This window comes from Megalobrama amblycephala, linkage group LG10 (genome assembly GCF_018812025.1).
Source record: "Megalobrama amblycephala isolate DHTTF-2021 linkage group LG10, ASM1881202v1, whole genome shotgun sequence".
Taxonomy (NCBI): domain Eukaryota; kingdom Metazoa; phylum Chordata; class Actinopteri; order Cypriniformes; family Xenocyprididae; genus Megalobrama; species Megalobrama amblycephala.
This window is the reverse complement of record NC_063053.1, coordinates 4,861,629-4,876,462: the sequence shown is the minus strand read 5'-3', so window position 1 is coordinate 4,876,462 and position 14,834 is coordinate 4,861,629. Positions and strand designations below refer to the sequence as shown.

The 14,834-nt window shown below is 39.6% G+C and overlaps 2 protein-coding genes across 8 annotated transcripts in view; one reads left to right on the top strand and one right to left on the bottom strand.

Moving 5' to 3' along the window:
• Nucleotides 1-8,963, top strand: part of zmp:0000000755 (phosphofurin acidic cluster sorting protein 2) — a 49,467-nt gene extending 40,504 nt beyond the window's left edge. For 3 of the 6 annotated variants that reach the window (XM_048204061.1, XM_048204064.1, XM_048204065.1), the window contains exons 19-25: nt 494-536; nt 614-656; nt 2,038-2,176; nt 3,124-3,153; nt 3,487-3,710; nt 3,830-3,943; nt 6,348-8,963. In XM_048204061.1, the coding sequence (XP_048060018.1) occupies nt 494-536; nt 614-656; nt 2,038-2,176; nt 3,124-3,153; nt 3,487-3,710; nt 3,830-3,943; nt 6,348-6,463 (709 nt within the window). In that variant the 3' untranslated portion in view covers nt 6,464-8,963. The remainder of the gene's footprint in view (nt 1-493; nt 537-613; nt 657-2,037; nt 2,177-3,123; nt 3,154-3,486; nt 3,711-3,829; nt 3,944-6,347) is intronic. The other 3 variants (XM_048204063.1, XM_048204066.1, XM_048204062.1) reach the window with 2 other exon arrangements.
• Nucleotides 8,964-9,005: 42 nt separating this feature from the next.
• mrpl2 (mitochondrial ribosomal protein L2) lies at nt 9,006-14,427 on the bottom strand. 2 transcript variants are annotated; one of them, XM_048204068.1, is made up of 7 exons: nt 14,329-14,427; nt 14,076-14,154; nt 13,840-13,996; nt 12,914-13,055; nt 12,617-12,843; nt 12,468-12,541; nt 9,006-9,283 (listed from the first exon to the last, which is right to left on the bottom strand). In XM_048204068.1, coding segments are annotated over exons 1-7 (894 nt in total). In that variant the 5' UTR covers nt 14,331-14,427; the 3' UTR covers nt 9,006-9,070. The 2 variants fall into 2 exon arrangements, with proteins under 2 accessions (XP_048060025.1, XP_048060026.1); XM_048204069.1 differs by having other exon boundaries at nt 14,076-14,406.
• Between the last annotated feature and the right edge of the window lie 407 nt (nt 14,428-14,834).

Here is a 14,834-nt window from a genome sequence, read left to right as displayed (position 1 = left end):
TAACACTTCTGCCCTCATTTCTTCTCATCTTTCGTTTGCATTCCAAGGAAGAGGAGTTTGTATTTTGATTTTTACATCAGGTATCTGACCTCTGACTTCTATTGTTCCATCTCTACATTTGATTTGCTGTCCATCTCCAGTCACATGACCTTCTTTGTCATCGCTCCGAGTCTCATCAATGCCTGAAGATCTGCAGATCTTTGCGAATCCTGCCGTTCTCATGGTCTTATAGCTTGTGTTCTTATTGTCAGAACACAAATGCAACCACACTTTATTAGCTTGTGATTGATTCTCGTGATGATCATCCTGTGATTCAGCCACGGACTCTCGGTTTCTCTGGTCTGCTCGCGTGTTTGATCAGGTGTTTCTGCTGTGCTCATCTCATCGTGATGCTCTGTAAACCTTCATTTCACTGGTCAGACGCGTTGGTTCGCTGCAGCTGCTCCAGTGTCTCCGTGTGTTTCTCTAACCTACTCTCTCTCTCTCTCTGCAGTCCGGATGAAGACTCGTGCCAAAAATTTGTGCCATTTATCGGGGTAAGACTCCAGATCCACTTGTCACATGATGATATATGAGTGTGAATCAGCGATTAATGGTTGTTTTGCTCCGTCAGGTGGTGAAGGTGGGGATCGTGGAACACAGTCTGTCCACATCAGGTGAGTTCATATCACTACTCATTCAACACAACTGACGTCTGCCATGTAAAGAATGAGCTCAGCTGGTTCAGTTTAATATTATTAATGATATCTATGCTTGTAATGAGTTTCTCACACACAGATTTAATCCGGATTGTAATGAGCGAAGCAGACAAATAAGAGTTTGTAACATTTATTCATGTAAGTTTTCTGATTATTTACTCACCCCCATGTCATCCAAGATATTTATGTCTTTCTTTCTTCAGTCGAAAAGAAATGAAGGCTTTTGAGGAAAACATTCCAGGATTTTTCTCCATATAGTCGACTTCAACAGTTACCAATGGGTTGAAGGTCCAAATGTCAGTTTCAATCCAGCTTCAAAGAGCTGCCAACACGATCCCAGATGAGGAATAAGAGTCTTATCTAGAGAAACAATCGGTCATTTTCTAAAAAAAACAAAAATAAAAATGACATACTTTCTAACCACAAATGCTCATCTTGCACTAGCTATGCAATGCGCCACGCATTACGTAATCATGTTGGAAAGGTCACGTGTGACGTAGGCGTAAGTACCAAGTAAGTCAAACGGCCTTCACAAAAAAAGGTAAAATTTTGACAATTTTGAAGTTGGAAGAGAAAATTAGCAGAGCTAGTGCAAGATGAGCATTTGTGGTTAAAAAATGTATAAATTCTTATTTTTTTGAGAAAATGACCAATAGTTTCGCAAGATAAGACCCTTATTCCTCATCTGGGATCATGTAGAGCTCTTTGAAGCTGCACTGAAACTGACATTTGGACCATCAACCCATTGGTAACTGTTGAAGTCCACTATATGGAGAAAAATCCTGGAATGTTTTCCTAAAAAAAAAACTTAATTTCTTTACGACTGAAGAAAGAAAGACATGAACATCTTGGATGACATGGGGGAGAGTAAATTATCAGGAAATTTGAATTCTGAAGTGAACTAATCCTTTAATCTGTGTAATCTTTCGATGATTAACCCCCATGTGAAATTTTCTTCTGTCTTTGTTTTTGTTTAGTCGTTATGTTTTTTGCCACTACTTGGATATGTTGGAATTGTATGAAGTTTCTGTGTCTGAGGCAGGTTTTGTGTTTCAGGGCTTTATGAGTTTTGATGACGTCATCAATTTCTGGTCCTCAGGAAATGAGGTCACATCTGCGCGGCATTGGCTGCTTTACGCTCTCTTTCTCTCAGTCATATAAATAGATTTCACAGCGTGTGGCATTTAAAGTCGGGCATCGACTCCTCCTGCTGCTCTCTGCCTCATATGTAGGTCAGATGCACGTCATCAAACACTCCCAGGGTTCATCTGTGCAGGAGAGTTTAAACCACAGCATTCCGCAGACATTGTGTGTTCATGTGGCGTCTTTGTGTTCTCAGTGGACTCTGATGATGCCATGTGCGGGAATGCGGGCGTTGTGTCCTCGCCCACGCTGCAGTCGGGCACGCCCTACGGGAAGGAGATGTATGGGACTCCCCCCCCTTCGCCCTCGACATGTGCCGTTTTCACTGGAGTGGGGTATGACATCATCACATGACATGAAATGTCCAACAGTTGTGTGTTTGAGTGAATCTGGGTCACATTACACCCCAAAAACAGCATACTGTAGTTTCCGGAATATAAATCGCATTGTGTTACTGTTTGAAATGTGCTGCAGAGTAAATAACAAAGCGACTTGTATTATGCAATCAACATCAAGCAATCAAAACATGCACTAAATGCACACATCTGGATCGGTGCTGAATGAGAGGAATGTAAGTTTATTTGTATAGTGCATTTTCCATATGTCAGTTTTGTTTTAAATTAATTTGTTTAGGCTTGCCGTTTATATTGAATGTTGTTTATAATGAATGCCACTATAATTTGTTTATTTTATATTTATATTTTTCATTCCTGTTCTGTTCTGAATGCCATTAAATTTAAAGGATTTGTTGTGGAGGGGAACTAAAATACATGTTTAGTGATGCAACCAAAAATATTAAGTCGAAAATGTATTTAGTCCATCATTAGTCAGCTAGAAAAATAACTCTAGAGAGGAGCATTTTAATAAATATTTGCACTATATTACATATTCATTATATTTTTACTCAACCTTTTTTCATTATTTAATGCATGTTTGAATAAATTTGTCATGAAAAGAAACAAGTTTTATTAGTCACTGTTTAAATGTTAATATTTCAACAGCAATTTAATATATTATTAAAAAGTTGATTTAAAAACTGTGCAGTTTAATTTTTTATATACACCTTTAGTGTTGATTATTAAATAAATGTTTTTATTAATTGATTAGGAAGTGAACTTCAATTTCAGTTTCATCTAAATGAAATTTCGTTTTTTCAATAAACTCTTTTTGGTGCATCACTAGTTTATCGTGTTTGTAAATGTTTCATTTTATTTACCAGTATTTTACATTATTTCTGACTATAATAATAAAATGTGACTTATCTGTGTTTTTTTTCTCTCAGCAATGCAATTTTGACCCAGCTTATAGTCAGGTGCGACTTATTTTCTGGAAAATACAGTAAAAATTGCTGATATTTTTCAGCCTGTTTCTGGGACTGACGGTTACGGTTTTTACATTTGACCCCCAAAACTTCTTACTGTAATGCAAATACTGTACATGAGATATTTTTTATGTAATATATACTGCATTTATGATGTTTTTAATAAATTATTATATAATTAAATAATAATTGTAATAATAATAACTCAAAGTAAAACATCCAGTCACATTGCAGTGATCAGAGTATAAATGTGCTTAAATCAATAAACAGTCAGACGAGTCCTTGACCAGTTTCATGAGTCTCACTGCGTGTGTCTGTGTGCAGTTCTCCATGCACAGGTGGAGAGCTGATGGGGCTTCAGGTGGACTACTGGACGTGGCAGAGCGGAGAGAAGAAGCGTGAGGGCGAGAAGCGTGACGTGGGCTTGAAGAACACGCTGAAGAGCAACTTCCGCTCGCTGCAGGTCAGCCGTCTGCCCAGCGGGGGCGACACAAGTCCAGCGCACAGCATGGCCATGACTGTCGTAACCAAAGAGAAGAACAAGAAAGGTGCTGATCCACCGCATCGAGATTTCAGACTCGTGCATGAACCTGGGAAGGTGTTTCTCTAAGGTTCTCATGACGTCAGTCCATCAGTATCAGTGTGTGTTTTCTTGCGTGTCTTGCAGTAATTTTTCTCAGTAAGAAGCTGAAGGAGAAGGACGTGGATTCTAAGAGTCAGGTGATCGACGGCATCAGCCGCCTCATCTGTACGGCCAAACATCAGCACACCATGCTCAGAGGTGCCTCTTCACTTCAGTCTTCCATCACTCACAATTTAACAATTCATGACTGAATCTGAATGGAGCGTTGAATTGATTCTTTGCTCCTCGTTTTTAAATCGTTAACTTGAAAGCCAAAGTAAAATGTGCACAGGCATTCATAACGGTACGGTGCGGAGCAAGTTGAGCTTCCATAGGAATGAACCGAAAACTGTCCGCGCCAGTAGACATGCACTGTTATGAATGCCCGTGCGGCCGTGCATATTTTACTTTTGCTTTCAAATTAGTGCCAAATTGGGGCCGGCAATTGCTTGAATGGCGGGTTAAAAGAGTGGGGGTGTAATGCTATTTCATGCATTCTGACTTATTTACACTTTTAAAGAGTTGGATTCTCATGCTAAACATGGCCAAAGTTTCAAAACACGAGTTGGACGTATGACAGAGTATTTCTGTGCCAAACACACTACTTCCGGTTTCGGACCAGGATTCTGAGAGGTTTTTTTTGAGTATGGCCTGTATGACGTCAAAAGAGAGCAGAATTCCTTGTATAGGCACTTCTCTCTGATAAGCGTGCGCACACATCTCACCAGAGCAAGAGCACGCCCATCAATGCGTTTCGTTCGGGATACTGAAGCCGAGAGATTTTTCAACAATGGCTGTGTCCCAATTCAGGGGCTGCACCCTTCGAAGGCTGCATACATCATTGAGGCAGACTCATGTAAGTAAAATAACCATTAGATTGCAAAGTAAGAAAGAAATTACAGTTTTTTCACCTCACAATGAATATCAGTCAATTTTATTACGGTTACTTTTCTTAAATATGACATCCTTGATGAAGTATTCATCCTTCAAATGTGATCTCTGGAGGACACAGCCTCTGAAATGAGATGCAGCTCCTGTAAACAAAGGATTGTGTTTTGGTTGTGAGGGAAAGATTACCTTTTTCAGCTTCCCAAACAACCCAGCGTTAAGGGAACAGTGGATACAGTTTGTTTTTCTGGGGCAGCAACGGATTTGTGCACGTATGTTTGTTTGTTCCCGGGATTTCAGTGATGAATACTTTGTAAACAAGTCCCAGTTCGGCGCTGGATTTGCAGATCGCGGGCGGCGAGTAAAGCTGCATCAGATGTCTGTGTTTTGTTGGCAATCAGCGCGCATAAAATGTAAACAACACAAACGTTTTTTTTCCCCCTTTTTATTTATAATGATGTCGCAGCTTGCAGACGATCTCTACGCAAAAGCTGAGCGCGCTCGTGACTCTTTAGCTCTGCCCACGACACTGACGGCAGGCACGCCTCCAGGATCTCGGCTTTTTTCAGAAAGACTCAGTTTAGCGCATCTATCTTTTATAAATATGATAAAACTAAAGACTTTTCGGCGATATGAAGGATGCATTGTTACGCTATATGTACTCAAGATTAACACGAGATTGACAGAAATTGTGTGTGATACAATGAAAAACACAACAACTAGAAAAACACAACTAATCCTTTGCAGGGTCCCTGTTAGCACTGGGTTTAAATCCAAAACATAGCAAACATCCAAAAATCTTCCACCATTGTCTTGTCAGTCAGCTCCTCACTCTCGTAATGAATGAATTCTGACTCCTGCTGCTAATCTGTGCTGTGACTCTCGTTCGGCTCACACTGAATTGAGCAGGCGCATTCATTTTTTAATTGCAGTGTCTGTTTTCTATCTGATATAAATGATTTTTATTACTAAAAATCAACGGTAGGGGCCGGTGCCGCAGTGGGCAAGTGATGTAACCGTGTTGCAGCTGAACACCGGTAACACCGTCAACACCGACTATCGCAGCAAGCCTCATTTATAGTATGCTCCAATAGCAAACTCTTTCTGTCATATTTCTAATAACTGTCAATCATAAATTATTACATAATTATAACATATATACATATACAAGTCACATGGCTGACATGAAGTTTGATCCTTTTTGAAGAAGAGGATTCTGGGAAATAAAAGTTAATGTGTTCATATAATTTAATTGGAAACACTGATTTTATATTTTCTGATGTATCGAGTTGCAAGTATATTTAACCACTTACATGACTCAGCTGAATGCACAAGCGCTGTCCAGTACTCTTCTTCATGAGCATTTGAGTGTGTGGTTAAAAACTAGCCCAGAGCGCCATCTGCTGTTAAAACTAAGCTCAGAATCGATTTGAGAGAGAAAATATCAGAATCGATCCAGATTCATTGTATCGTGAATCGAGAAGCCCTAGTATGAATGTGTTTATGGGTGATTCACGCTGAATGATGATTCATTACCACCAATTACAGAATGGATTTTGAATTCCATTCCATTTTAACCAACTCTTCAAATTCAAATGAATCGTTTGCTACATTGATTCAAATTCCAGAATTCGACAAGCACTGCCAGTTAAATGTGAATCTGTCTGTGTTTCAGTCTCGATCGACGGAGTCGAATGGAACGACGTGAAGTTTTTCCAGCTGGCCGCCCAGTGGCCGACTCACGTCAAGCACTTCCCCGTCGGCGTCTTCGGCTACAGCAAACCCATGTGACGTCACGTCTGCTGCCCCCTACAGACGTGTGTAAGTGTGTACTGAAGGTCCGTTAGCAGAAAAGCCACCGTGACGAGTTTCCCATGGAAACTCGACTGTCTCTAGTTCATTTATATCATTGTGTGTGTTTTCGGTTGCTGTTTTTTTACACTATATAAACAGCACTAGTAATATTTTATATGAATACTGGCTGCCATCAGTCAAATATATTTTTAGGTCATGATGAACTGTACGGTGACGGTGGCAAACGTCAAGCACTTTCTGTTGTTTTTGCTACTTTATAATTTCTGTGAAATCCTGTGTAGAATGTTGCATGATGGGACGGATACCGAACATGCGTGTCAAGAGGTCGTTTTGCTGTGAATTTAAATGGATTTTTTACCCCCAATGTAAAAGCTGTTTTGTGTCTTTGTGATATTTTGTAGTTACACAGTGAATTTGAAACTATATACTGAACCTGCCTTTTCAAAGCACACAAACGTTGGACAAAGACGCCACGAGCAGGGTATTTTACACAACACTTCAACACACATTAGAAGAATTCCTGGCACTTTACTAATACTTCTATGATGTGTGTAAATGTTTGAAGAACCTTATCGTGACTGATGCTTCCTGTCACATGACACAAACCGAGCTTAAAGGCTCGTTCACACCAAGTCGAGTCAGCTTTATTTCTATAACGCTTTATACAGTACATATTGTTTCAAAGCAGCTTCACCGTAATAAGCAGGAAAATAACAGATTCAAACTTCATCAAATATGGGGCAAATTCAAATTCTGCTGTAAAGCAGCTCTACAGAAGACAATAGTGTTGATATTCAGATCAATTCAGTTCTCATCTGATTAATAATATTACTAAATATTAATTAAACTGAGAAACTGATGTTGACACAGAAGAACATTGTTGGAATTACATTAAGATTGATTTAATTCTAACTTATGAACCATAAAAACACTGACAGCCAATCAGAATCCATCCTGCTTTAAAGAGCTCAAGCATTTAAAGTGACATACGTCCGCTGGTGTTTTTGGTGTGAACGTGAACCTTTACATACGTGTGTACATGCGTACAGCAGCAGATATGTTTCTGTTGTCCATCATACAGGACAAACTCGCTCATCTTCACCACAGCTGACATGTTTAACCAGCATTACTAGTGAAGCTGTGGTCATGTGATTATAGAACTAAACGGCATATTTAGTGTGACGTGACTGAAAGCGAATGTGTAATTTTTTGACAAGCCATATTTTGCAGTGGGAATGTGTTTTATCAGTGTTTCATAACAGACACTCGCATCCGTCTTGGATTCACGCTCCGATTCGGCTCTTCCTGTTAGCGATTCGTTCTGTCTCGTTCATCTGAAACTACAAGTGTGAAGCTTCATGGGACATTGAGTGTCTGTTATCAGTGTTCATGTGCCTCAGTCTGAATCATTTTCAACACTGGGGATTTTAGTTTTATATCACTTTTCTTCACATTTAAGTCACATTTCAGTCGCAGATGATCTGACAATCGTATTTGGGAGGAAACGGCCTTCGTTACATTGCTGAATTAATCAGTGTTTTTGTTGTCGGACTGTTGGATTTGTCGTGCGTGTTGAATGTTCAATGGTGCTTCTCATGTGATTGTTTTATTGGCATCCCTCATTTTGTCATTTTTTGCTGATGAATGTATTCAGATGGTTAGAGTCTGTTCTCAATACTGACTTTAGTGTAGTACCCTCTGTTTTTACTCCCAAAATGACCACTAAAAATGCCAAAACAAAGATTCCAGTTCATAAGAGCTGCTTAATCAACACTATATTCACATGCAGTATTTGCACTTTTACTACAGTAAACAGATATGAGCACATCGTTCAGCCAAAAATTATCATTCTGTCATCATTTATTCGCTCTCATGTGGTTCAAAACCTGAATGACTTACTTGCTTCTGTGATGAAACACAAAAGCAGACATTTTGAGAAATGTGTGTTTATTTGTCCCTATAATGAAAGTCAATGGGGTCCAATGTTGTTCTTTAGTGTTTCACAGGAGGTTTTGGTAATCTGAGGAAATGATGACAGAACAATGATTTTTGAGTGAATTATTGCTTTAAGAACCACTATGAGCTCTCTCCACGGTTGAGTTTACATCATTTCCTGAAGGGATTCTGTGTACGTCTGTAAGACGTGACACTTCTCAAAGTGTCTCGTCACGTGTGTTTTTTCCCGTTTGAATGTCGTATTATCAGATCACGTCTCGCATCACTCCAGAACTCTACAGCACTAACTGATGGGACATGAATAATGACTGCGTTTCATTCAGTATACGAGACGCTGATTGCAGCACCTTTGCACAAGACCTCATTTTTAAATGATATTACAGACTTTTTAATGTTACAGAAAACATGATTTTATCTTTGCATGTTTTACATTTGGAGTATGAAATGTCATTTTATAACGCTGCTTCTTTCCATGCTTACACATGCAGTTGTGTTTAATAAAGCGTTTTTAACCACACAAGATGTTGTGTGTTTGTGAACAAATGTGACAGTGACACAGGCGTGTTGTGCGGATGGTTAGTTTTATTGTGTTGCCGTCTCTGGTCACTATATTAGAGTCCAGACTCGTCATGTTTTGGCGGCCGCAGAGGGAGGATTGACGAAGCTCTTCATGGGCGGCAGCGGTCTGATCTTGCGACCCGCCCAGCCACCCTTTCTCTGCCAGAGGCCGCTCGAGGGTCGGATGCCGAGCCAGCGGTTACGGCCCGCCTTCCCGATGATGCGCTTGTTGTGGTCGACGTTCGATACTCGGCCAACCGTAGCCACACACGTCTCCAACACCTGAGAAGAAGAGTGCATTTAAATTCAGCTTACACTGACTAAAATGCTGTACAAAAACAATAAACTAGATAAAAGTTTAAGACAAACTTTGTTGGCTTGAGAAAGCCTCACCAGTTTTAAAAGCTGGAAGTTTGTAGCATGTTACTAACATGTTTTAACATGTTATTAGCACGGTTTAGCTTTTTTTTTTTTAACATCAATTAGCTCATTGCTAACATTTCTTAGCATGCTAGCATTGTTTAACACATTACTAACATGTTTCTAAGACAATTTAACACATTGCTAGTGTTTTAACATGATTTAGTACATTGCTAACAATTTATCATATTGTTAGCATGATTTAATACATTGCTAGCATATTTCTAACATATTGCTAACAGGTTAACGTGTTATTAACATGGTTTAACATGTTTTTAGCATGAATTGGCTCATTGCTAGTGTTTTAACGCATTATTAACATAGTTTAGCATTTTTTTTTAACATGAATTAGCTCATTGCTAACATGTTTTAATATTATAACACATTGCCAACATGTTTCTAACATGATTTAGTACATTACTAGTGTTTTAACACGTTATTAAAATGGTTAAGCATGTTTTTAACATGAATTAGCTCATTGCTAAAATGTTTTAACATGATTAAGCACATTGCTGGTGTTTTAACATGTTGATAGCATTATGATTTAATATACTGCGAACATGTTTTAACATTCCAACATGTTTTAGCATGTTGCTAACATGATTTACCATTTTGTTAACGATGTTTTAACATGTTGCTAACATGATGTCACTGCTAGCTGGTTTACACATTGTTAGCATGTTGTTAGCAAAATAGACAAAAACAATTAAAATATAAAAATAAATGCAATAAAAAAATAACTGCTACTAAACACCAAGGAAAGGCCATGAATAAGAATGCGTCTTAAGTCTACACTAAAAACATCCATCAAATAATGAAGCTTTGAAACATTTACTAACCTTTTGTTTGTAATCAGTGATTCATAACGCGTATAAAACTCCAAGAGTCATGTGATTTCAGCAAATGAGGCTATGTTACGTCATACTGGTTCAAAACATGTCAAAATCATTCACTGAGGTCATTGAATTTTTAACTGATCTCAGGTCAGGTTTTATAATGTATCTTCATTTTTAATTAGTTTAATATTGGGTGTATAAAACAGAAAAATTATATGTAATTGCTTCTAATTAACCTAGTTTGTCATGCCCCGCATCATAACTCAAGAATACATATCATTAAAAGACTTTTAGAGAACCTTCATAGTTAATGGTACTGAATTATTTAGATTACACTTTAATGAAAACATTCTACATATTTGGGCTCTTTGAGTTTTTGTTGCATCTGCAGCGTTTTGAGCAGCCGTGAAGTTTCAAACGCTTCAAAACAGGGAATTATTTTACAAACCAATTGATTCAGAGCTTTGAAAAGCTTTAAAAACAGAACAAGGTTTACGCAGTTATGAATAACCTTCAGTTTGTATCTAATTGATATGATCATACTTCCCCAGCTGCAACATTTCTTGTATTACAAGTTTTCTGAAATGTATAGTTTAAATACGTAAATGAGGCATTAACTAATTAAATATGCACTGATTTGCATATATATCCAGAACAGAAATCTGGACACTGAATAAAGCCAGATTCATAATTCTAGCTCAATTTAGTTTACATATTAGAGGTTATAAATGGTTTTAAGAGGAGATTTTACATTTCTATTTATTTATTTTTTTAGGAGTAAAATGTTGTATAAATCAGGCAAATGATATATGAACAAACCTTCAGAATACGGAATTGAATAACTTGGTGTGTGTGAAGTTGCTGAAGTGGAGATTTCTGACTTTAAAGATATGGATCAAGTGCAATAAAATAAACACTTAAAGGTGCCATAGAATTAAAAATTGAATTTACCTTGGCATAGTTGAATAACAAGAGTTCAGTACATGGAAATGACATACAGTGAGTGTCAAACTCCATTGTTTCCTCCTTATGTAAATCTAATTTGTTTAAAAGACCTCAGAAGAACAGGCGAATCTCAACATAACACCGACTGTTACGTAACAGTCGGGATCATTAATATGTACGCCCCCAATATTTGCATATGCCAGCCCATGTTCAAGGCATTAGACAAGGGCAGCCAGTATTAACGTCTGGATCTGTGCACAGCTGAATCATCAGACTAGGTAAGCAAGCAAGAACAATAGCGAAAAATGGCAGATGGAGCAATAATAACTGACATGATCCATGATTACATGATATTTTTAGTGATATTTGTAAATTGTCTTTCTAAATGTTTTGTTAGCATGTTGCTAATGTACTGTTAAATGTGGTTAAAGTTACCATCGTTTCTTACTGTATTCACGGAGACAAGAGAGCCGTCGCTATTTTCATTTTTAAACACTTGCAGTCTGTATAATTCATAAACAACTTCATTCTTTATAAATCTCTCCAACAGTGTGTAATGTTAGCTTTAGCCACGGAGCACTATCAAACTCATTCAGAATCAAATGTAAACATCCAAATAAATGCCATACTTACGCGATTAGACATGCTGCATGACAAACACTTTGTAAAGATCCATTTGGAGGGTTATATTAGCTGTGAGTTTAAGGCAAGCGCAAGCTCCGGGGGGCGTGGAGCACGAGAATTTAAAGGGGCCGCAGCCTGAATCAGCGCATATTTAATGATGCCCCAAAATAGGCAGTTAAAAAAAATGAATAAAAAAAAAAAATCTATGGGGTATTTTGAGCTGAAACTTCACAGACACATTAAGGGGACACCTTAGACTTATATTACATCTTGTAAAAACGTTCTACGGCACCTTTAAATGTGTGTTCTGGATGTTTTCTTTCCTCCAGTGTGAAAGAAGCCAAATTATGGAAGCTTGTTTCTGCCGCTAATTAAAAATAAAAAAGGTAATTCCGACTTCTCACAATGACAATTCTCTCTGACAATTCGCAATTCTGACTTTATATCTCACAATTCTGACATATCTCGCAATTGTAAGATAAAAAGTCACAATTACCTTTTTTATTTTTTATTTCATGGCAGAAACAAGCTTTCATACAAAAGAGAGCTCAAAACTGAGCAGAACATGAAAAAACAGGTTTTGCCTGCAGTGTCTCGCCTTAAATCTGTGATTTTCAGGAAGTTGGCAACTCTTTCCTCACCTGAATCTGATGTTTGGACGGCAGCTGAACGATGGCTGTGCCGTTGACTTTCCGCAGCAACACTCCACATGTGCCTGCAGACAAAAAAGATTCACTCATGACTAACTCACTGCAATCATGTGTTCCTGTATATTTGTGTCAGCGCTGACCTGCGGCGCGGATGTACTGAGCTCCCTTCCCAGGGTACAGCTCCAGATTATTTATGAGCGTGCCGACGGGAAGAGCCCCGAGAGGATGAGAGTCTCCCTCTTTGGCCAGAACGGCCATGCGTCCGATGGCACTGGACGTCTTGATCAGATCTCCGGCCTCCATGTTCTCGGTGGCGATGATCCAGCGCTTGCGGCTTCCGCCGGCGACCAGAGCGATGTCGGCCGATCTGAGTGGAGAAGAACACGCGTGATGAGGAGCAGAGCCGTGGTCACGTGACCATGAGGACACACACTGACCTGCAGGGGTCGTATCTCACTTCCACCACCTTCTCCACGATGGGCTGGCCCTCTCGGCCGGGTTCGTAACGCAGTCGCTGGAAGTCAATCATCCGGTATCGTTGCTTGTGGCCTCCGCCGATGCCGTGTGTGACAATCCTACCTGCAGCACAAAACACACTTTGTATGTTGTGTGGGCACGAGTAAATGATGCGCACAATAACTTCACACAGATCATTTGAGGCTAGAGTGTGTGTGTCAGAGAGTTTGTATGTGTCAGTGAGAGAGAGTGTGTGCGAGTGTCAGTGAGAGTGTGTCTGTGTGTGAGAGTGTCAGTGTGTGTGTGTGAGACTGTCAGTGAGAGTGTGTGTCAGTCAGTGAGTGTGTGTGTGTGTGAGTGTCAGTGTGTCAGTCAGTAAGTGTGTGTGTCAGTGAGAGAGTGTGTGTGTGTCAGTGAGAGAGTGTGTCAGTCAGTGAGAGTGTGTATGTCAGTGAGAGTGTCTGTGTGTGTGTGTGTGTGTGTGTGTGTGTGTCAGTGAGTGTGTATGAGTATCAGTGAGAGAGTGTGTGAGTGTGTGTGTCAGTGAGAGAGTGTGTGTGTGTGTGTGTGTGTGTGTGTGTGTCAGCGAGTGTGTGTGTATGAGTGAGAGTGTGTCAGTAAATGTGTTTGTGTGTGCGTTTTTGTGACATATCAGGACACAAATGTGTATAATGACATGGGTATGACAGCTATTACAAGGAGAAAGTGACTTATAAGGACATTACCCATGTCCCCATGTTTCAAAAGGCTTATAAATCATACAGAATGAGTTTTTGTGAGAAAGTAAAAGTGTGCACAGTTTCCTGTGATGGGTAGGTTTAGGGTTAGGGGGAGAGAATGTACAGTATAAAAACCATTACACCTATGGAATGTCCCCACAATTCACAAAATCAAATGTGTGTGTGACCTGTGTAATCTCGTCCTCCGGTCTTCTTCATGCCGATCGGTCGCACGGTGTATTTCTCCCTCTGTTTCCACAGGCTCCGGTTCTGCCGCTGACACGCGCTCGTCATGAAGCCGCGACATCCCGTCAGATCCACGGAAACACCGGAGAGACTCGCGATCTGATTGACGACACATTATAAATGATCAGCTGAAGTGATGGCAGGTAATGTCTGATGAAGAGGAGGATGAAGATCTGACCTGAGATGAGACAGTCCGCGCGCCCGACAGAGACAGAGAACGCAGTGCGCGTGACAGCAGACTGACGCTCATCCTCAACCTAAACAAACTCACAATGCAAGAATAACTGTCACTGCAGCAGATTAAACGTATCAAACATGCTTCAAGAACATCACTGATCACTAGTTTAGCGCAGATATAAAAACACGCTGCTGAGATCTCTCTACCAGACAGAAGCACATGCGAACTTTACATTCATTCTCTCAACACACACATTTATATAAATCCACTCTGCCCTTCAGCACAATCACACAACGCGCGGTGTCGCGCTGAGTTCACGTCACGTTCCATTTCTTCTGCGCGTTCTTCCCAGCGGACGCCGCGCGCGCCACCGCCACCTGCTGTTCACTGTGAGATCCACACGCTGCCATCTGTGTGAAGAACACCACATAAAGTCATTTTTATTCGTATTTTCTGTTGTTGATCACTATTAATGTTTTTAATTAGAACAACAGTAGGCCTAATAATAATAACTAGATGAGTAAAGTTCGTAGACAAACTTTAAGTTGGCTTGAAAAAGCCTAGCCAGAAGGTTTGGAGTAGTTTTAAAAGCTTGAAGTTTGAAATAGTTTAAGTTTTAGTTTAGTAGTTTAAAAGCTAGATAGTGTGTGAGTGAGTGAGTGAGTAAGTGTGAGTGAGTGTGTGAGTGTGTGTAGATATATATATATAGTTAGATAGTTAGATAGATAGTAAGTTAGATAGTTAGATAGTAAGTTAGAT

Bases quoted from the DNA above. Each gene is read 5' to 3' on its own strand.
- mrpl2 (XM_048204068.1), bottom strand. The intron at 12,844-12,913 runs GTCAGTGTGTGT...TTCTCCACTCAG, and splicing joins GTGAGATACGACCCCTGCAG to ATCGGCCGACATCGCTCTGG. The intron at 12,542-12,616 runs GTCAGCGCTGAC...TTTTGTCTGCAG, and splicing joins TCAGTACATCCGCGCCGCAG to GCACATGTGGAGTGTTGCTG.